This window comes from Lolium rigidum, chromosome 7 (genome assembly GCF_022539505.1).
Source record: "Lolium rigidum isolate FL_2022 chromosome 7, APGP_CSIRO_Lrig_0.1, whole genome shotgun sequence".
Taxonomy (NCBI): Eukaryota; Viridiplantae; Streptophyta; class Magnoliopsida; order Poales; family Poaceae; genus Lolium; species Lolium rigidum.
In genome coordinates, this window is record NC_061514.1 from 359264704 (window position 1) to 359286624 (window position 21921).

Genomic DNA, 21921 nt, shown 5'->3' on the forward strand with positions numbered 1-21921 from the left:
TTATCTTAGTTGCGCTCTAAATGATATATAGGGAGTGAGGATTCCATGTTTGTGCATATTGTATTCAAATGCAAACATTATAAATTGTGCACGAACCTTGGGGAGCTTTCTTATTTTATTTAGAGCACTATATCTCTCTTATCACGATATCTTTGTTTGTCCAATTGGACCTTTGATTGCTTGCTTTATTTGTTGAAGCTCACTTCACCATGTTATCTTTATGCAATCTTTCATCCTCAATATAGTTTGACTTCCTTCAAGTATTCGTCATTGGATATGTGCACTTGATTCCACTCAAATTATGAAAAGTGCACACTTTGGGGAGGAACTCACATTATATTGGCCTTCTAAATTTTTCACCCATTTTGACAATCGATGCCAATGGGGGAGAAGTTTAGAGGGTTTAAGGGAATGGTTTCATACTTAAGTTTGGTTTGTGCTTAAGTGTTTTGTCCTCTCATGCATTCCATATTTATATGTCTTGCATGATTGTATATATATATATATATATATATATAGTGGAAACTATCCCAAAGGTTAATCTTGACAATATATGCAATGAATTCATGTTCAATGCACTTGCATACATTGTGGGGGAGTTTTTTCTATATATATTGGTTCTACTCACATCTCTCGCATTTGTTGTAGTTGTGTGAGTAGAGCCGGTTTTGATTTGGGCTAGTAGCTTTGTGTTACTTGACCATATCAAATACAACTTCTTGTATACAACTTATTCTCGGATAATTTGAGTACTTGTTTCTAATATTCATTATATAAACCCTCTTATTGTGGTTGTCATCAATTACCAAAATGGGGGAGATTGTAAGGGTACATTGCCCCTATGTGTGGTTTTGGTAATTAATGACAACCCCTATGGACTAATGCTTTCGTTGAGTTTATATGAAGGAATATTCCATAGGTACTACTTGTACTCCATGTGTTGGATTCAAGTATGGATGCCATGAAGATAAATGTATACCTTGTGTATTGGCATCAAGATCATCGGTATGAAGATATACATATATATATGTGATATGATCAAGAAGAAGAAATGAAGATGGAGTTCTTATGTGGAACTCAATATTAGCCATGCTCTATCTTAAGTGAGTATGTGAAGATACAAGGTTGACTTGGGCAAGTTCAAGATGAGCATCTTGAGTGAATCACATGCTTGAAGCTTGCCGTCCATTTGGTGATAATGGACATGTGAAGATGTGCATCAATGGAGCTTTCCCATCATAGTGTATGGGGGAGTATTTGTGAGTCTTCACGAAGCAACATTGATCAAGTGAGGCATTCCAACTTGTGTAGAGCTTGAAGAGTTATCATCAAGATCAAGCGGGATGCGCAAGGCAGAGGTATGACCTTGATAGGTTTTCCTTTTACCGGTCTCAAGGTGGTTGATGGGAGACCGGATTATAGGATAGATAGCCGCACTATTAAGAGGGGCTTTCGGTTGGGTAACTTGATCACATCGTCTTAGGGAGCTCAATCCTTTGCATACTTTGCATATCCTTATTGCTTCTTGGTGTTTCTATGTGTAAGGTTCTTGAGCTTGTTGCTAGCTTTACAACAAGCCCAAGTTCATCGAAAACGGAGTTCGCATGCATCTTCTATTGCGTTTTCGAGGTTGGGCGATTTTACCGGTTATTCATGATATAAGGTTCTACCTTTTATATTCATGATAAAATCCCTCCTACAGACTTGTGTGTTTTCACTTTCTATTTGATAGCATTTGTTGTTATCTTCCAAACAAAATTGGTTTCACTCGAATCGGAATTCGGGAGCATTAGTTATTAAAGAAAAAGGAGAAAAGAAGAAAAAGAGGAAAAAGAAGAGGGGCAGCCGGTTGGCGGCCGGTCCGCCGGGCCGCACGCCGGCCCACCCGGGGCAGCCGGTTGGCGACCGGCCAACCGGCCCAGGCACCGGTCCGCATCTCCCCAGCCCGGCAGCCTCCCCGGCCCGACCGGAATTCCCACCGGGCCGCCTCCCCGCCGAACGGCCCACGCGGCCGCCTCCCGCGCGGCCTCGCTCTCCGCGCCGCCCGAGCGCTACTGGGCCGCCTGCTCGCCCGCGCGCTGCTGCCCCAGCTGGGCCGCTCGTCCCCCGCGCCCTCTGCGCTATTCACCGCTCAGCGCGCACTTTGCCCAGCCCGGTTGCTGGGCCGGTCCGACCGAGCTGCACGCTGGCCTGTCCGGCTGCTGCTCCGGTAGGCCGGCCTGGTGACCGGCTGGGCCATTTTTCTGCCCGTTTTTTATGCGTTTTTTCACTCTGTTTTCTCCCCAACGGTTATTTCTTTCTCCCCCACTATAAATACCTTTCTCCCACCTTGAGACAAGAAGTCCTTCCCATTCTCTCACCTCCATTGTTCCATTTTGAAGAACTTGCTCTCCCCTTTGATTCCTCCAATCATTCTTGCTCATTCTTGAGGATTTGAGAGAGGAGATCTAGATCTACACTTCCACCAAACCATTTCTTCTCTAAGTGAGGGAATCTCTTGGGATCTAGATCTTGGAGTCTTTGGTTGACTTTCCCCTTGTTCTTCCTCTCCAATCTCATCCTAGCATTCGTTGCTTTGGTGGGATTTGAGTGTGAAGGACTGGAACACCTCCGGTGTTCTTGCTTTGCATCATTGCATAGTGTTGAGCTCTCCACCACGATTTGTTCGAGTGAGAGACCGTGAGCTTGTTACTCTTGGAGGGTGACCTCCTAGTTGGCTTGGTTGGTGTCCCGGTGATCTCTTCGTGGAAGATTGTGAAGGGGCCCGGGCTTCTCCTTCGTGGAGCTTGTGAAGTGGTTGTGGAGCTTGCCATCTCCGGAGCGGAGGAAAAGCTAACCATAAGGAAAGGGCCATTATCCTTCGTGGGTGTGGTTCGGAGAATAGGGTGAGCTTTCGTGGCGCGGTGAATCCTTCGTGGGACCTCCACTCCTCCAAACGTGACGTACCTTGTTGCAAAGTAAGGGAACATGGGAATACATCCTCGTCTCCGCGTGCCTCGGTTATTTCTATACCCGAGCTCTCTTTCCTTGTGATAGCCATCGTGCTTGAAGTATATATATCTTGCTATCACTTGTGCTACATATATCTTGTGCCTATCTTGCTTAGCTCTAGTTGCTACTCGTTACACTTAGTTGAGCTTAGCATATTTAGGGTTTGTGCTTGTAAACTAAACGATAGTTTAATTCCGCATTATTACAAGACAAATCCGTAAGAGTTTTTAATTGCCTATTCACCCCCCCCTCTAGGCGACATCTCGATCTTTCAGTTGTCTTTCAGGACTTGTTTGTATTTTTCTTATCTCTTGAGGGATGTTCTGTAAGATTTCTGGATTAATATCACTTGGGCTTTATCGCAAAAAAAAGAATAAAAGGAACAGGTAAACATTAGTGAAGATATGGTACTATGAAAAGGAACAGGTAAACATTAGTGAAGATATGGTAACTTTTCATTAGACATATGTCTATGCATCAAATGGTTGGACCTCAAATGGTTGGAGTGTGCATTTCACTAACGTTGATTTAAGCTCATGTTTCCTCCATTCTCAGTAAACAGCCGTGAAACTGCATAGATGCATACTTCATATTATTAAATACTAAGCCATAAGCATCTCAAGTTCTCTAACTAAAATTAACCATCATAGTTAAAATCAATGAATGTGATGTTGAACTTTTGATTCCTGCCGTAAGGGATAATCTCAAATTATCTTTGCAGGGGGTCCACAAAACCCAATGTCCATCCTAAGCTCTCCATAAAAAATAGGAGGATCATCCTAAGCAACCGTTTATATGAATTGAATCATAAACGTGAACGTCATTCTCCACCATTGCAAGAGTTTCATGATACTCCCTCCGATCCATAATAAATATCAGGAATTTATTTTAAATTTCAAAACTCCAATACTTATTATGGATCGGAGGGGTACCTTTTTCAATGGAACTAGGACATTTGCCCGTGCGTTGCCACGGGACATAAAAAATGAAATAGTTCATCACTTTATTGAACTAAAACATTTCATCATTTCCATACATGTGTAGGAAAGATCCAAGTGCATGCGTGCATGTTATGAAGCAAAGTAGCTTTGATATTTCTTGAACTCGTGCATCAAATTAATTATACATCAATCATTTACACTACCATAATAGTAAGAATGTAAGATAGATAAATTAAACTTCCCAAACCATAACATTATGCTAGTCAATAAAATATAATGTAAAATAAAGAATAGCATTGAACAATTGAAATATACACTATCTGAGCATTTTCCAACAATATTTCTCTCATAATTTTGGTACTCCAGCTGATCCCCTAACATATATGTTAAGAAAACGGGTAGGGCAAGGAAATGGTTACAAGCATGTGAAGCCACATGTAGTATACTTTATCTTGAGCCAAGCATATACAGATGCTTCTAGAATCAAATTGCTAAGATGCTCATATAAATTTGCGAACAAGATTTGAATAGAGACTTCAATAAAATAAAGAGGTACACAAATTTGACTTGCCTGAAAGACTGATAAACAACATAACTTTTTGGATGGTGAATATAATACACCTAAGGACACATCCTATTTGTCAACCTCCCAAATGGTCCGGATCCAGTTTTCAGTCAATGTCCAATTTTCAACAACTACTTATCAACAATATGAATTTGAACATAAATTTAAGTGCGAGTTAAATCAAAAATAGTTCAAATTGTTAAATATTCACATAGTTCAAATTTATAACAAATATTTAAATAGCAATGTTGAGTGCATTTTAATTCCATCACATTAAAATATTAGTATTTAAACAGAACCAGCTTATACAAAGCAGCGAGCTAGCTATATTGATTGCTAATTAGGAAATCTCAGTAAACCTGCCAAGTACGTACCCCTACAGCAAGCTATACAACATCACTCTAGATGCGGAAAGAAATAATTTGTCTAACACCTGAATTCTAATATCAAACAACCAGAGATGCATTGTTGAGCACTGCGTTTCAAATATTTCAGTGAAAATCACGTAGAAGCATGCCATGGTTATTTCACCGGAAGGGAAAAAAGATCAAGAAGAAGTACAAGCACTCTTCTTTTTCTCCACCACATATCTTTTCCATATCCTCAGGCATCGCATAAGCAATCTGTTCAATTTACACCAGCTTCATCTAGATAGAGGATGCCCACAGGCAAGGCTCGATGTGTCTATTCCTCTTCTTTTCTTTTTCTTTCGCACGCTGCAAACAGAAGTCTCCGCCAAAATCTCCACGCTGCATCCCGCTACAGCACCTCGGCAACAATGACCACTCTGGAGAGATCCCGCCGACACATCAGACAATGTGGGCGACTGGTTTTCCATCCTCAACCTCTACTCCAACAGGCTAACCGGGAGACTCCCACGAGTGGCTGGCCAACTTCACCTTTCACTACCTGCTGGAGGAGAACTATGAACAACACAACATTCATTAGCAGAACAAATTCAATAGTTGAATTAGAGGTAGCTGCTACAGCGGATGCCATAATTGAATTAGAGGTAGCTACTTCAGCGGTCGTGCACAGTTCTTCCACAGTTGAAAAAATAGACCCAAAAATTCAGGTCCAGAGGCCGGCTCTGCGGCGAGATCTACTTGAACAGTGCCTTCACGGTTCCGGGCCTGCGGCGATAGGGGCGGCATCGAGACCTATTGCAAGTTCCACGTGTATGGCTGTCGATGCGTCGCCCCACTCATGCCAGAGCCGAGCTCGGCGATGGTGGCAACAGCAAGCGGGTGACATGTGGCCACAGGTAATTCATGTGCTCTCGCGCACCGTGAAACTCGAGTAGCAAGCGCAGGAAAATGGTGTTTTTTGCCCTGCCCTGAAGTGTGATGTGGCGGTCTCTTCTCCTCTCGCCGCTTTGATTGGCACCAACTCAGGAGGACTATTTAACTACCTGCACCGGATTGGGAGGATCAGATTACTGTCGTCCGCCGGCACCGGCCTGGAATCATGCCGCCGCCTTGTTCTCCGCCACTTTCTGTCACTTTGACGTCGGCGAACTCGAGCCGGATGTGGTCTCAGGGGACTGACTACGGGAGCCAGCCATAGTCACGTTTGTACTGCTGTAATCGATCTTTTTCTTGGTGAGACTCGACGAGCTGATTAGGGACGGGACGGCGGAGGAGCGATCCCGGAAAGCGAGCGGCGGTATAGTTGAAGGTTGAGGGGAGGAGGTACTCCATGGCGTCATCCTCAAGGCAAAGGCAGCGGCAGAAGTGAGAGTGGCAGTGGTAGCAATGGTGGTGGAGGAGTATACGACAGTAGGAGAAGCTGGCCATCTCCGGTGAAATGGTTCGCTGCCAAGTGGTGAGTTCCCGAAGAAGGGGAGCTGGAGATGGGGAATCGAGCTGATCTGCTACCAGCTGGTATGCTTCTCTTTCCTGAGTTCCTAAATGCGAAATTTCCTTTGCATGTTATAGCTGATTGTATCAATCAGCTCTGAATTCTTCTTGTTGAGTTGAAAAATGTAATTGTGATGTTCTTAATTTGATGTTACTGAGTTTTGTTTTGTGTGCTCATATGAATAAGCTAGAATTTGAAAAGGCAAAGCAAAAAAAAAATACAGATAGACCATGGCATGTTATTAAGTGAGCTTGTTACAACGATAAGAAGTTTTACATAGATAGATAAGATAAGTGATAGGCTTCTACATAGACCAACGCAAAGCAGAGAAAAGAAACTATTGAATATGCCACTACAGAGAATTAGCATGTAACAGAAATCATACATATCGTAGCAGTAACGCGATCTAAACTATAGTTGTACTCCAGATATAATAATCTCAAACCTTATTGCTATGAAAAACACCAGCACATGATAACAGAATGCAGTAGAGAATGAGCATGATATCCGATACTGCAACATACCTTTTGCTTCTAATTGTCTAAATTCTGAAGCCATATTTCAAATTAGCCAGTAGTGGCATGTTGCCAAACAGCGATGTTGCTAGTCTGTTGAGGATAAAACAAAACTCACATGTATATATCGTGTTTGCGAAGATCTGAAAATTAAAACAGCAATATTATAAATTGGAGGTGCAAATTAAAAAATACAATGTCGTAAGGACCAGATCCACGTATCCAAAATAACTATTGCAAGCATCTTTAAGCCCTTTCTTGACACTCCTCAAGAGAGATGCTACTGTCAAGCGTTAAGGTTAAGCTTGTGTGATTTAACTGCTTGTTTTGATAAGCCCTTTATTTGAATTAAATGAAGTTGCTACAGAAATTTGCCCTTCAAATCCGTAGTTCAAATAACCAAATAATTGTGGAGTGTAAAAGTAATATGGCAAAGCAGAGTTATCTGGATTCACTGGCAACCATAAATTATGTTTGCTATATGCGATAAACAATTGTAGTGCAGGACGGGAACCGTCTCTTGGAGCTCCGCAAAGTATCTGATGTTGGTTGGATAATACATTGAAAACCTGAAAAGCAAGAGCATGCCTCGTCTTATATATCAAAATTTTTTTTTGCTACATATGAGAAATTAGAGCCAGAGAGCTAAACAAAATTAATGCAAATGAACTGACCTAGCATGTTTGACATTCAATCTCGTATTTTCAATAGAAATAATAGGTAAAATGTAAGTAAGACCCAAGAATACATTACTGCACGAATCTGAAAGTTTATTAATTCTATCACCCAAAACGAAAATAAAAAGTGAGAGTTCTTACCGAAATTTGAGAATACAATTCTAACCATCTTCTAAGAGCGTATTTAGAGAAATTCGAAGAGTAACATCACCACCACAAGAGTAGTGCGTAATTATGATGTTGCAGGTCAGATAAAAAAAATCATGGACTTCATTGGAATGAGCTAAGTAGGTAATATCACTGGGGAACCCTACCTTCGAGCATCAATATCCGTAGAAGAATTAACAGCAGAAGACACCCCAACATGATCAACAGATGACACGAAAAATGGATCAACAACAGCTGGTGTGGAATCACCGTAACACGAATTCACCAAGCCCTCGATGCGCCGCCAAAGCGAAGGCAAATATCATGGAGCAGAAGGAGTGACACTGCGATGACCATTTGCACGCCGATCACTCATGGCAACAGCAGCATAGTCCAGCAACCTACATCAAAAGGAATAAACCCTTATTATAACAACCAAAAGCAATAGCTAAATAACCCAAACACACCAACTCTAAACAAAGGAGAGACCTGGGCGAGAGATTTGCTATTCTTAAAGCTTTTTGTGCCTTTTGGTCTGGAACACTGGGGATCATGATATGGTGACATGGTACAGTATATTTTTAGAAGCAAATTGTGAAGCTAGGTAGCCCACAGCAGATCATACTTCTAACTACAAATTAATGTGGTTTTGGCACATATGGGAAAATGGACCGATTGAACTCCAATATACCAAATTCAACCTGGACAAAGATTTTTTTGAAGCAGAGACTCGGTGCAAACAGTGCAGCGGCCCTTGATAGCAGCATCATAGATGAGAGATGTCATACAAAAATATTACATTTGTTTAACAACCAAAATCAGAAGAAATGGTTGTAAAAGGATCGTAAAACTGTGGCCCAAGCCTCCAACTATTGAAATACGTAGAGACCACTGAAGCAATTGATAACCTGAATATCGAACAATGTATTAGCACCTATTGGGCTTGCAATTGTTCTGCTATCAAAGCAAAGGGGAGCAGGCGAATGTAGAAAGAGATATCTGAAAATAAACAATGAAATACATGTGTTTACTACCGATCAGGCTCCATATAATCTGGAAAACAACATATTTTTGTTCTCACTTAAAAGGTCCATACTTTGTAAAAATAAATCTATATAAAGGCTGTGTGGTATAGCCTCAAATCATGGAAACGTCTTAAAAATATAAATTTATGAAGACAGCCACCAATCTGAAAGCTACAGACATATTTGGTTTGAGAAAGATCCATCTGATCAACTCCAGATCTGATAGCTAAGGGAACCACGAGGTTTCAGTTAAGAAACGTAAATTTGTTTATTGCCTGCATTTCTTCAGCAAGCAACTTCAACTGGATCTGCGGGGATTAACAAATGCAATCACAGAGAAACATCTTTGCTGAGTATGATCATCGAAAATTGCTCAAAACAGATCAATCCATCTGCATTACCTTAGAAGCTGGTTCCGGATGAATCGAGTCTTTGTCAAAATCAGGAAAAAAGGAAGATCAAGCGAGAAGATCGGATCCGGGCGACCATGCCCAAATCTCGGACACCTATGCCCGGATTCAGGCCCCCATGCCTCGAGCCACGCATCTGTGGTGCTGATCTTGATGGCATTCTAGGGAGGGCATCCGGGCTCCATGCCCCTAGACGTGCGCTGGAAGAGACAGTCGAGGGGGATGCGATTGAGGCCGGATCCGCGTGGTGGAGGCGGCGATCGAGGAGGAGGACGTGACGGCCGGTGTGATGGGCGCCGTATGCGGAGGAGAGATGTGAGCAGGAGGAGAGAGAGGAGGGTGGCCGGGTGCGGGAGGGAGTGTCGACCGCAGGTTTCATTGGGCCTGGCCCATGTGGACGACGAAGGAGGAAGCGCGACGACGAAAGGAACGACGAAACGTATTGTGATGACAGAATAAGGAACCAGTTTAGTCTTTTTAAGTAGTAGAGATACTATCATCTTTTGGTTGTTGGTAACACTTGAATACCCACTATATATCTAGCTCGATGTAACACTGCAATGCCTAAAAATATGTGTCAAGTTTATCTGATAACTATGCATCACTATTGTTATAACAACTTCTGATTCTACAAACAAAATATTAAAAGAAACTAGCAATTGGTGCAACCAAAAATCCATCAAAACGTAACAACTCGGGATATCTAGTTTTGAACCCCTCGCGGAGATGAAATCAATAATGAACACAAGTCTCATAACTATCTTCATGGTCGCTCATGCTGGAAATCGCTTAGTCTCTCTGCAACGAAATCTGGCCCGAGTTGCTTGTGGTGTGTCCACTAGCAGGAAAAATCAATGTCACACTGCCTACCAACGTTCTTATTGAAGCACTATCTTTGTGCATCAGTCGCCCACGGTGCCAGCGTTATCACTCACCATGGAGTACATGGGCGGAGGCAGATGAGTACATGGGTGTACAATTGTACACCCATTATTTTAGGCAAAGGCTTTGTATATTTACGTCCAATTTACATTTAGAGCAATATACATTAAATAAAACAAGAGAAATATGAGTAAAATGGTGACTTTAGTGTACTTTGTATACCCATTGTTCATGCACCGGCTCCGCCAATGGCGGGAGGAGGTGGAAGAGAGCAAAAGTTTGGACTAAATATTTCACAATCAACCACAATCCAACTTCATTAAATTACTTCATCTTTTATGCCATTGCAACGTACAAGCATTTAGCTAGTCGATTTAAGGTATCTCTTGGATGAATCATTATGATGTTGGCATGAGGTGATAAATTCTTGTATACACGAGGAAGGATATCACGGAAAGTATAATTTGCGTATTTATGAAAATTGATTTTTAAGGTAGTTTAGACATTGATGACATAATATAACAACATGAACTCAATAGGCAGCTTCAAATATATAACTAAAAAGCATACTAGTAGTAGCTAAAATGCCCGGGGTTTTGACATCACCAAGAAATGTGATGGCATCAGCAAGAAAGAGAGGTGCCGTGCTAGTACTCCACTATACTTTACTTTACACACGAAATCTTTCAATTCTACCGTTTTTGTAGAACAGCGCAAATGGTAATGCCCCAGTTGACTTCAAATCCAATCAAATTGGAAAAACAAAAGACGGTGTAATTGTACAGTAGGTGTGAATCAGAATGGATTGAATTGAAATATTCCGGGCTGAAATAATCGCTGTCGGCCGTGGGTTAGGCCACCGGACCCTCACAACACCGTCACTATAACAGCACACACAAACAAATAAAACTCGTGAACAAAACAAAACCAAAAAAAAAAAACCAGGAAAAGAATATCGCGCGAGGAAGGTCAAGCCGCGAGAGAGGAGACGCACAGATCCCTCCTCCTCTTTCTCCTGCACATCTCTCCCCCATCGACGCGGCAAAACCAGGCCGGAGCCGGAATCCTGGTTCCGTCCCTGCGATCCTCCCTTCCGGCGATCAGCCATGAACGAGAAGGCCTCCGTCTCCAAGGAGCTCAACGCCAGGCACAAGAAGGTCCGTCTCGTCGCTATCATTCCCCCCCCCTCCCTCCAACTACCCCGTTAGATCGGAACCGTTTGCCGCTGCTCTGACTGGAGCGCGAATGAAGGGGCAGCCGGCGCCGGCGGGGTCCTCTTCTTGGCGCGATTCGGGATCTGCGGTGACGTGGATCTGCAATTCGCGCTCATAAGGAGAGGGGGCGCAGATCCGAGCTTTGCTTCGTTGCGTCTCGCTTTGCTGATCGGGAAACGGAACCAGGCTGCTGCTGGTTTGCGTTAGCTAGCTCGGTCAGAGAACCTTGCCGAATTCAGTTGACAGCTGGAAATCGCCAGTCGCCAGTTTTGATTATAAATCTCTACTATTAAATATCATCTACTTATCACGGATTTCTGTTCATTGGGTTGGACTAGAGAGAGAACACAACGCTTGGCGTTCTTCTGCCGTACAACTTGCTCATTTTTTTCTTTGACAACGACTATTGTATCTTTGCGATATTAATATATTCTCTTTATTGAAAAAATACTACTACTCTATCCTCTCATTCGGTAGAGTAGTATTTCCATGAATAACGGCAAGCATGAGACCAAACATCGCATAAGTTTTGTCCCTCATTTAGTATGTGCGCGTATGTATGTACGTATTATGAAACAGGAGTAGTACTTCGTGCAAGTAATCTCACTGGTTGATGTCGTGTGAAACAAACTTGCTGTTGTGACATCCTCCTAATTTCCTCTTCGTGAAAGTGAAACAACAGAACATATTGTCTGCTCTTTATGTTGCGACCGCATTCTTCTGTTGTGCATGCTACTACTCGTATCTGCCTTGTAGCCTGTATAACACATTCTCATTCTTCTCTGTTTTTTCCAGATATTGGAAGGCCTTCTGCGGTTGCCGGAGAACAGAGAATGTGCAGACTGCAAATCAAAGTGAGTGGTCCTATGCAGTTTGCTGTTGTTTTAAATATGGCTATCGATGATGCACTGGACATAATGTTATTCAGATTTGCCTAGAGTATTTTTCCGTAAGGACGTGGCCTATTTTCGTAGACAACTGTTTGAATCATGAATTGAACTAGCCAGTTGTCAACCCCGTGGGCTGGCCTGTGTTATCTTTATAGAGTTATAATGCATTGCAATTTGTTCTCTGCCCTGCTCTACCTTGTGTTTCAAGTTCATTGCTTTATCTGGCATATAGTGTGCATGCGCAAGCAGATGTACCACGTTGATCTGTCATTAGTTCCTCGTACCTAAAATGGTGAATACTGCAACCAGTGGATAAAAATGTTGACATGAAATCGGTCAACTGTAATTTTCTTTCTAGTCCTCTCCCTCATATCTTTGTTTGCATCTGTGGATGCTTTTACTGCATGCTCTGCAGATTGACACTCGTGCTTGCAACTGTGGTTCTAGTCATCACTTGCTAACACTTTGCTAATACTGCAGAGGTCCTCGATGGGCAAGCGTAAATCTTGGGATATTTGTATGCATGCAGTGTTCTGGAATTCATAGAAGCCTTGGGGTACACATATCGAAGGTCGGTGACTAATTAGTTGCATGAGTTTCACTGCTTATTTATCTTCTGACTTAAGTCTCGCCAGAAAGTTTTTCCGGTCAGATAGTTGTTTTGACCAAATGTGCTCCAAGCCGCAACGGTGATGTCTTAGCTTGAGGTGAACAACTTTTCAGGACAATCTGGGCATGCTAGAGTTTCTTTAAATGTCAATTATTTTTAAATTCATTGCCTTCTGAAGGGGTAAACTAGATCCATGTAAATATGGGATAGCACAACCTGGTAAAGAGGTCACCATGTGACCCATCATACACTGCTAGGAAATTTTTACTGCAGGCCGCTCTCCTTTTCATGGATTTTAACAATTCATTTACTCCTACATTTCTGTTGGTTGCCATTCCCTTCGTTTGTAGCATTTCAGTTCGATATTCGTGTGCAGAAACCAAAATAGTGTACTTGCCAATACCAGGAGAGAACATTAACAGTTCTTTAGTTCCTTATGTTCAATTCTTTGAATCACAAAGTTTCATCCTTTCATATTCTCTAAATATGCACATTTGAATGTCAAGTAGCATTCAGTCTTTATAATTCTTACAGAACACTCTTCTTACTGACACAGGTAAGGTCTGCTACACTTGATACATGGCTGCCGGAGCAAGTTGCATTTATTCAATGTATGTATTACTCTCTTCTGAAGGTTCTTAAGGACAATTTCCATAAGCAAAATCTCATGTAATTTCTCGGATGACTGTATTTATCCTCCTGTAGCAATGGGAAATGAAAAAGCAAATGGCTATTGGGAAGCGGAGCTGCCCCCTAATTATGATAGGGTTGGGATAGAAAACTTCATCCGTGCGAAGTATGATTCTTTCGAGCTCTTTGAGTCTATTGTAATTTGTTCTCCTGACTACTTGAATAATGTGAAAATCATGTCTGAAATATAGATACGAGGATAAGAGATGGATACCGAGGAATGGAACATCAAAGCTGCCCTCTAGTGCTCGAGATGAGAAGAGTTCAGGCCAAAGATCTTCATTGGAGCAACACCGCTCTTCACCAGCTGCTACGAACAAAATTGCTCCAGTAGCTTCTAGGATGCACACACAGGTAGCCCTTCTGCATCGCCACAAGCTTTTACTAAGCAAATGTTGACACCTGGTTCTGGTGGCTTTGGTATTTTACTTTTTTTTGTTCTTCATGGTAAAGCTCTGTTTAAAGATCAGCACCCTTTCTTGAACTCAAGCTAAATAATTCATGTTACAAAATTCTCATTTTTATCCATGTTGCAATTTTTTAATTAGGTAATGATTGTTTCACAACTGTGTAAATTCATGACCAGTATGCTAGATCCCGATGAAGTGTGTGTTATATTACTCTTGTTTGGCCTTGATAACCAACTTTGCTAGTAAATCAGTGGCTTCATCTAGCTTACACGGTCATTCTCTGCTACCATGATAATGTGATACCTTGGGACAGATTATTTAATGATTAACATCGGTATCATGTATGCTGACCGGAAGTACAAATTTATAATCGGCGCATTCGACATTAGATTGGCAGTTGGTGCATTATCCATTTGTTGTTTCAAGTGATCTTGGAGACTTGCAAGGATAATGGCTTCCTAATCATTATGTAGTAGCTTCTGGTCAAGTACATATTTATACTGTAGTTTATTTCTCGTCTTTGACAACCAAGCTTGTTGATAACACTTGTAACCAATTAATTGTTGTATCAACTATCAAGTAATATCACATTGCACAAATTTTTCCTTAGTTGGTAACCTAACCTTGATTTTCACTTTGGAAAGCAGGCATCTCCTCAGCCAAAAGCAGAACTACCAGTTCCCAAGGTTGCTTCGCCTCCTCAGCCAGCGAAATCACCTGCTAAAGTCGTTGCAACACCCCCAAAAGTTCATCAGCCATCGGTTGCACCACCTCCTAAAGTTGACTATGCCACTGACCTCTTTGACATGTTATCAATGGATGGACCAACTGAGAAAGAACCGGAGTCATCTTCGAACGATGACAATGCTTGGGATGGCTTCCAGTGTAAGTTTTTACTAGTGATCATTCGAATGAGGAATTATTCTCTTATTATGAGCAATTTTTTGTCTCTTTTTCTTGCATCTGGTGGAGACACTGTTATTTTTGGATTGCCATGTCAAATCGTTTTGCACTTTCTCATGGATATTAAAATTATTCAGCTGCAGAAGCAGCACCTAGCTCTGTGAAATTGGATACTGCTAAGCCAGTAGAAAGTAAGACCCAGTCTACATCAGGAATAGAAGACTTGTTTAAAGACTCACCAGCGGTGGCAGCATCTTCAGCTCCAGCTGTTTCCAAAGCAAACCCGAAGACAGATATCATGAGTCTGTTTGAGAAGGTCAGCACAACCACTCCTTGCACTAATGTTTTGTGGAATGGATCAGACCACATAAGAGCACATGTAGACTTACCTCAAAAAATGTGTTGTTGTTTTTTGCAGTCCAATATGGTATCACCATTTGCTATGCATCAGCAGCAGCTTGCTTTTATGAATCAACAGCAAGCTTTCCTAATGGCTGCTCTTAAATCTGGAAATGCACCCCAAATGGTTCCGGGGAATGCCAGTCTGCTAAATTCGAATGGTTCTAATGCCCCCAATGGAAGCTTGCCTTCCCAAAACTGGCCAAATCTAGGTTATCTAAACCCTTCATCGATTCCAGCAGCAGCACCACAGAATGGTGCCGCCAAGGTGACGACTCGTAGATAATTTTGATGAATATGCATGTACATTATAATGTTGGTTATATTGTTTCTTCATCTCTCTGTTCTATTGTATGGCAGGCTGGGGCCAACAGTCAGGACTTCTCTTCTGGGAACTTCAGTTTTGGTTCACCTGGGTAAGTTCTGCTGTCCGACTTTTAAAATTGTGGCCCAATTCGTACTTGAGCAATAGTACATTTGGGAACAAATTTTATATTTTGTGCCTTGAGTAAAGCACTTCATAATTCAGTTTTTTTCTGATGCCACCTGTTTGTTTCAGCGTGTACAACAACATAAGTTCAGCAATGCCTTCAAATGGGGCCACAAGCACGAGTTCTAACAAAAGCACATCATCTACTGCCTCTTCTACCCTCCCCTCTCAATCAGGCAAAGAGTACGATTTTTCCTCATTAACTCAAGGAATGTTCGGGAAGCGATGAATGCTTTGCCATACTTGGAAATGGTCTGAGTGGCCTCCAGTTGACGATAAACACGCAGAATTAGGGAGAACGTTGGGGGGCTTGTACACTCTTACTGAGGCAGCTTTTCTTCTTGTGGATACATAGTTACATCACCTTGTGGCTGTGCTGGACCAACAAGAGTGCGCGATATAGCAGATGTTGCTCATGTTGTTTCCTACAGCTGAATAGTCTCATATTGTTTCACTGATGCCAAAAACATTGAACAGAGGATTCCATTGTGGCCTTGTTGAATCTCCATTTATGAGAGTGTAATGCAACTCTTACATTCTCTTGTTCAGGGCGTAGTTGCAATACCATATACCGATTACTTTGTATTGTACAAGAATGATTTGATTCTGTTGTTTTCCCACGTGTGATTGTATTCTTGTGACTTGAGATTAAAGTGCCCTATTAAATGCACTTAACCACGTGTTTTTACTGGCGTCTGTTGGTGTATGTAAGGTTATTGCATGAGAGAGCTGCTATTCTTCGAGGAATTACACAGTATCCGATGGATGGCAGTGTTGGACGAGAATCGGGCACCTAGTATCGGATGGGAAGCAATTTTGTTTGCATGCGATGGTGTTCTTGGTCACTACTATCCGCCGAGACAGTTAATTGGTTGTTTCAGCCTGTTCTCCTTGCTTTCTCTAAGATAGATAGCAGCATGTCCCCACTGAAAAGTACTACCTCTGTCCGCGTTTAATTGACGCAGCCATCAGCTAATTACATACCTGTTTGCATGCCACTCCGCGTCAATTAAAGACGAACGGAGGGAGTATATTACTACTGTAGTATTTATTAGTTGGTACTGAAAAGTAGTAGCTCCGTTTTCAAATATAGATGTATTACTAGTAAGCAAAACTCAGTGGCATGCTTCAGTTTTGCCAGAAAAAAAAATCAACTGTTGGTACACAAACAAATATATCACTACAATTGTGATAAACTGATGGTGTATAAACTTTGCTATCCAGGATACATAATACAAGTACAAAACTGCCGAAACATATACTCCACTTGGACGTAACCTATCCATCCACCAGTATAAAGAAATACAGAGATGAGAGATGTTGGAATAGCTGCCACCCACGCAACAATTGGGTTACCCGCCCCACTGCCACCGCGAGAGTTGCCCTGTCCAACCTCCCTGTGTCCCAGCAGCTACATGCTGGCAAGCCTGAAACAATATTTAACAAACCACAGCACCACTGTTAATCCATTAATTAAGAAGCAGATTAGTAGCACTACTTCATTCCAAAATGGAGTAGCGAACAGTAAGACAGTCACTCACTGGAGTACATACCAGTCATGGCGGTGACAGCGCTTTGATTCGCCAAGAGGAGGTTTCACCAGTGGTAGGCTGATGTGCTCTCAGCATTTTCGTGTAATGCTCAAGAGTATGCGCATTCTCATCAATCTTGTCAGTAGAGATTGTATCCTCGGCCAACTTCACTGCAGCCATTTGCGATACTTCGAAACTATCTCCAGCCAGCTGCACCTGACGGGCGGTATCTTCTTTCCCCAACTGTGTTAGAACTACAAGCAGGCTCCTAAGCTCTTTCTGTGCACCGGTTGCCAGAGACATCCCCTTGAGATGATCCACAAGTGCCATCTCCTCCCCAGGACTGCGCAAACAATGTTTCAAGGGAAGACAGACAACATAAACAGATGAACAAGCAGAAAAATGTAGCAAATAGTTTGGGCTTTGGCACTTGAAGAAGCAATTAGCTCCGAGTGAAATAATCTGGTAACAAAGAAACAAGTCGCCTACCTTCCAGCTCGTATCTTGCCAGCTTTCTTTTGACGTCTTGACCCTCGTGACTTGCTGACACTGCTAGATACGACCGAGGCACTAGATTCCTTGGTTGACCTGTCCACACAACATTTTAGGAAACCACACCGAATAAACAATCCGTGAATTACAAGAAACTTCTCAGAGTTCTTTCTAAAACAGCAAGGTATGTATTCTGTAACTTAAATACTGAAATAAGCAAGATGGAATTGGAACATGAAGAACAAGCATTGTGCAACTTAAAACCGTTGAATGACAAACCTCGTGGTATATGCACTCATTTCGCTGAAGCTAGAGCTGACTTCTGAAACGTTGTCGTCTTCAACATCCATAAACCGGTCCTCTGACTTTAGTTTAGCTGCAAGCGACAATCTCCTCTGCCGCACAGCGACATAACGTGCTAGATATTTACCCACCTTCAGCAATCCTTCCTGATACTCAGATATCAGCAATGCAGCACATTCCAAAGCAGCATCTCTAACAGTTTCGACTAGATCCTGCCTGCCATGCATATAAGCTACTCTAAGAGCCTCTTCCCATTCTCTTGCCGAGATGTAGCATCCTACACCTCTATCAACATCGGAGCAGTAATCCAGTGCAATCTTAGCAGCATCTCCTGACTTCCCAAGTGCTTGGAACTCATCACATAGCTCCTGTGCTAGTTGAAGAATTTCTTCCTTTTTGAACTTCAAAAGACCAGCAACGGTAAACACACCTCTCCAGTCCCCGCAGGCATGATAAGCTTTCAAAGATTTCTGATATGACAAACAGCATTGGTAAGTTATTGCCGCTTCTCCAAAGCATTTCTCTTCAGAAAGATGGTCACCCCATGCCTCAAGAATTTGGTGCCTTTTATCTGGGTCACTGAATAACTGGAGGCCCAGCGGGAACAGCTGAGGGTTAGACTTGAGGAGTCCCATGCAGTCCTCATGGTACTCATTGCCCGCAGAAACAATGTTTCTGAGAGCACTCTCATATCTTGCAAGTTTTAAATCTACTGTGTACCTCATAATAGCAGGAGGCAGGCACTCGAGACTCTTGAGAAAAGGAAGGAACTCCTTTGGATCTTTCTGGGAATTTAAAGCAACTATAGCAGCAAGGTTCAGATCATACAGTCCCAAAGCAGCATTAAAAACAGCTTCTGGTTCGGTTAACCAAAGCAAGTGCTTCAAAGACTCTTCAGCTGATGGGTACAGCTTTCGTCTGGCATCATCAACCCCAAGAAGTTCCAGTTCTCGGATGCCTTTAATTCTATTTAGTGCTTCTTCCAACAATGGAGGTTCACTGCGTGCCAAAGTGGTTAATATGCAGAGTTCTCTTGCTGAGCTTTCTTCTGTCTGTTCCTCAAGGGCTTTTCGAATTGCCATCAGTACAGACGTTACTTTGTTCTCTGAGAAGATGCCATACGAGTTCTCATTATCCACTGAGGTTGTGCACTGATCAGGAAACGGTATGTAGGTCTCATACAATTTGCTGCTAACATTCTCATTCTTAATCGAGCAAACAAATTCAGTGATGTGGCTAAGGTTATTGACTTCTTGAACCAAATCTGCTGCTGACTTGATAAAAGCTTTCCATCCACAATAATCAACCATCATATTGAAATCTATCCGATGGCGCCTTACCATGTCCATTGCATCTTTGAAACGCCTCTGGACCAGTGCCTGAACAATTGAGACAAGTACCAGCTTTCTAGGGTACATACACTCTAAGTTACCACGAGTTGTTTGCACTATGACAGCCGCTTCATCACCGTGGATAACACCAACCAATGTTGCTCCTTTCTCCCACACAGTGATATGCTCTTTGCTTTGCTTTGCTCGAGGATGGCTGTTGACATGGCTATCAACTGTCACTTGGCCGTTTTTCAGTAAAATCTCATTTACGTCCACAATGAACAAAATATCCTGCTTAGTAGTTACAAGCAAGTGGGTTGCAACCTGCTCAGTAGCTCCATAAGCACTGGAATAGAATGTGAAGCTACTGCAGTTGTTGCTCAATAACCTTTTCCCCAGATGTAGCTTACTGCTGTCATCAAGTCCGAACAGAAGGGTCCGAACCAGACCATTTTCATGGCATAGAACAGCATTCATCAAAGGACATGATGCTGGGAAGTCAAAATCAGGAGAAACTTCACCGCCATGTATCAGTGCAGTCATTCTCGACATATTTACATCTGAACAGTATTCAACAATCTTTCCTCCACTTAATTGGATAAAAGCCGAACCTCCTTTTGCTGGGTTTCGGGAGACTCCAATAACTGAACTCTCCAGAGGCACTCTCTTTGATACAATAGCTTGCCAACCAGATGAACTCACTGAACCTGGTAAAGAGTCCTCAGAACATACAAGTTTGATCTCATTGACAAAGAACATTGAATCATGTTTGTCTTCTAAGTTACTAGCTTCACTGGAGCTAATGGGTGTTGAAGAGCAGTAATCTCTGTAGCGACAGATACCAATCAAGGTACGTGTATCTATCAAAGTGAGGTGCATACAGTTATTCAAGCTGAAGTCAGAAAAGCAAGGGTCAACACTTATCCCACTGCCTTCAAACTCTTCCCACGTATCTGCCACCGGAAGTTCCACAGCACATAAGCTACCATTTGAAAGATAAGCAATCAAATGGTTCTTTGAAATCTTGGATACAAAAGAAACCTCATTCACGGCACAAGGAAATGCAAGATAGAACAGTGACATGGGGGGTGGCATGAGGCCCAAACTGAGAGGAGTTACAAGGATACGTGAGCCATCAATAACTAGTGCAACTGAAGTCTCACTGACAGCAGTAGTCCATGCAAACCTGTGCGTAATGACTTCACCTCCCAGTGTCCAACAAATGAGATGCAGTGGTTTTGTCGGATCCCAAGAGAAGTTCACTCCCTCTTTCTTAGTGTAGCGCAATTCATGCTTCAAATACCAGTGATTGTTACTGCACGACCATATTTTAATAACATCATATTGGCCACAGGAAACTAGAGCAGCTAGAAGTTCAGAGTTGCAGTTCCATTTTAAAGTTTGGATGACAACCTCTGCTGGTTCATCAATAGAAAAGGAGCTCCTTTCCAAGCCATTTGTCTCATAGAATACAATGAGGGGGCACTTCCCCTCTGTTTTCCTTTCATGGGCGGTGGCAACCTTAGCCCCACTTTGCATCCAGTCTAGTGATTGTCCCATAAAATTCTTGATGTCTGAAGAGGAATGCACCTTCCCGGATTCACGTTCCCAAACAGTAAGCTTTTTAGGGCTACCATCTTGGCCCCCAAGAGTAGCAAAATATTTTCCATCACCCCTCCAAGAAACAGAACTTTGGATCTGACCACCAGAACTGTCGATCTCACATGGAGCAGTACTCTGTGAAAAAAATCATGTTTAGGGCAGAGAAACATTTTAGATCACATTTTGAGTCAGGTCTGGTATACAAAGCTTACTTGAGGGTCAATAGAAGTCTCAAACAGCACTTCCCAATCATGTGTCATGACGAGCAGTTGCCCGAACCCGGTCGTTACAGAGAGAAGCGCACCATCAGGACTAGAGGCGACGGTCTTGACACCACCCTCCACTCTTCCTACAACTTCAGTTGTTCTTTCCTCCACATTGTACAACAAGAGACAACCGTCTGCTGAACCAAGGAGCAGAGACTCCTTCTCCATCAGATAGTCCATGGAAACTATGAAATCTCCGGGCTCGAGAACAACCTCCTCCACATCCGAGTCTAGACTAGTTTTGCCCCATTGCAGCGGTTGCTGCGAGAGACGAAGCAGGGCAATCGGTGAAACAGGGGATACTAGCAAAGCAGAATTACTCACCATACCGAGAGATTTTCTAGACTGAAGAAGCATTTCCTACATACCAATGAATGTAGTGTAGCATTACCATGGTAAATCGAATATGTAGAAGTTTTTTCTATGTTTGTTGTTATGTAGAATATTATTCAGAATTCAAGCGGGTCGCGATCAAATTGGATGGAATTCGTGAGTTGAGGACCCGTACCTGGGTGGGGGCGAGGAGATGGACGGAGTAGAGGAAGTTGGCGGAGGAGACGAAGAAGGCGCGGTGGCGCTCGGCGTCGATGGCGGATACGGCAAGGGTCTCTCCGTCGAGCTGGAGCTGCAGCTCCTGCGCGATCCTGGTCACAAGCTTCAGGTTCTTCATCTCGCCGGTCGCTGGCGGCGGCGGCGCCGAGCGAGAACGGTGAAGACGGGGGACTTCCGGCCACGGCGAAGGCACCGGCAAACGAGGGCGGAGATCTGGGGGGATG

At 42.7% G+C, this 21921-nt stretch overlaps 2 protein-coding genes and 1 long non-coding RNA gene across 9 annotated transcripts; 1 reads left to right on the forward strand and 2 right to left on the reverse strand.

Moving 5' to 3' along the window:
- Positions 1 to 4943: 4943 nt before the first annotated feature.
- LOC124675208 lies at positions 4944 to 9474 on the reverse strand. Of its 5 annotated transcripts, none has more exons than XR_006993223.1 (4): positions 9123 to 9474; positions 8496 to 9029; positions 6882 to 8097; positions 4944 to 5420 (listed from the first exon to the last, which is right to left on the reverse strand). It is a non-coding gene; the product is annotated as an uncharacterized LOC124675208 (long non-coding RNA). The 5 variants fall into 5 exon arrangements; XR_006993221.1 differs by having other exon boundaries at positions 6882 to 7441; positions 7864 to 8097; positions 8496 to 9472; XR_006993224.1 differs by lacking the exon at positions 8496 to 9029.
- Positions 9475 to 10954: 1480 nt separating this feature from the next.
- On the forward strand, positions 10955 to 16239 carry LOC124674337 (ADP-ribosylation factor GTPase-activating protein AGD5-like). Of its 2 annotated transcripts, none has more exons than XM_047210373.1 (11): positions 10955 to 11170; positions 12023 to 12081; positions 12598 to 12688; positions 13284 to 13338; positions 13433 to 13523; positions 13609 to 13771; positions 14472 to 14712; positions 14868 to 15046; positions 15149 to 15397; positions 15490 to 15545; positions 15689 to 16239. In XM_047210373.1, exons 1-11 carry the CDS (start codon positions 11120 to 11122, stop codon positions 15846 to 15848), a joined length of 1395 nt encoding a protein of 464 aa, XP_047066329.1. In that variant the 5' UTR covers positions 10955 to 11119; the 3' UTR covers positions 15849 to 16239. The 2 variants fall into 2 exon arrangements, with proteins under 2 accessions (XP_047066329.1, XP_047066330.1); XM_047210374.1 differs by having other exon boundaries at positions 10956 to 11170; positions 14475 to 14712.
- A 487-nt stretch (positions 16240 to 16726) lies between these two features.
- Positions 16727 to 21830, reverse strand: LOC124677159 (elongator complex protein 1-like). Of its 2 annotated transcripts, none has more exons than XM_047213161.1 (6): positions 21654 to 21830; positions 21092 to 21406; positions 17923 to 21014; positions 17641 to 17739; positions 17173 to 17494; positions 16727 to 17046 (listed from the first exon to the last, which is right to left on the reverse strand). In XM_047213161.1, the coding sequence occupies exons 1-5, from the start codon at positions 21813 to 21815 to the stop codon at positions 17176 to 17178; spliced, it is 3987 nt and encodes a 1328-aa protein (XP_047069117.1). In that variant the 5' UTR covers positions 21816 to 21830; the 3' UTR covers positions 16727 to 17046; positions 17173 to 17175. The 2 variants fall into 2 exon arrangements, with proteins under 2 accessions (XP_047069117.1, XP_047069118.1); XM_047213162.1 differs by having other exon boundaries at positions 17161 to 17494.
- Between the last annotated feature and the right edge of the window lie 91 nt (positions 21831 to 21921).

Bases quoted from the DNA above. Each gene is read 5' to 3' on its own strand.
- LOC124674337 (XM_047210373.1), top strand. From the start codon at position 11,120: ATGAACGAGAAGGCCTCCGTCTCCAAGGAGCTCAACGCCAGGCACAAG. The intron at 12,689-13,283 runs GTCGGTGACTAA...TTACTGACACAG, and splicing joins TTGGGGTACACATATCGAAG to GTAAGGTCTGCTACACTTGA. The intron at 15,398-15,489 runs GTGACGACTCGT...ATTGTATGGCAG, and splicing joins CACAGAATGGTGCCGCCAAG to GCTGGGGCCAACAGTCAGGA.
- LOC124677159 (XM_047213161.1), bottom strand. From the start codon at position 21,815: ATGAAGAACCTGAAGCTTGTGACCAGGATCGCGCAGGAGCTGCAGCTC. The intron at 21,015-21,091 runs GTAAGCTTTGTA...TTTTTTTCACAG, and splicing joins AGACTTCTATTGACCCTCAA to AGTACTGCTCCATGTGAGAT. The intron at 17,495-17,640 runs GTAGGCGACTTG...TTGTTTGCGCAG, and splicing joins GGCAAGATACGAGCTGGAAG to TCCTGGGGAGGAGATGGCAC.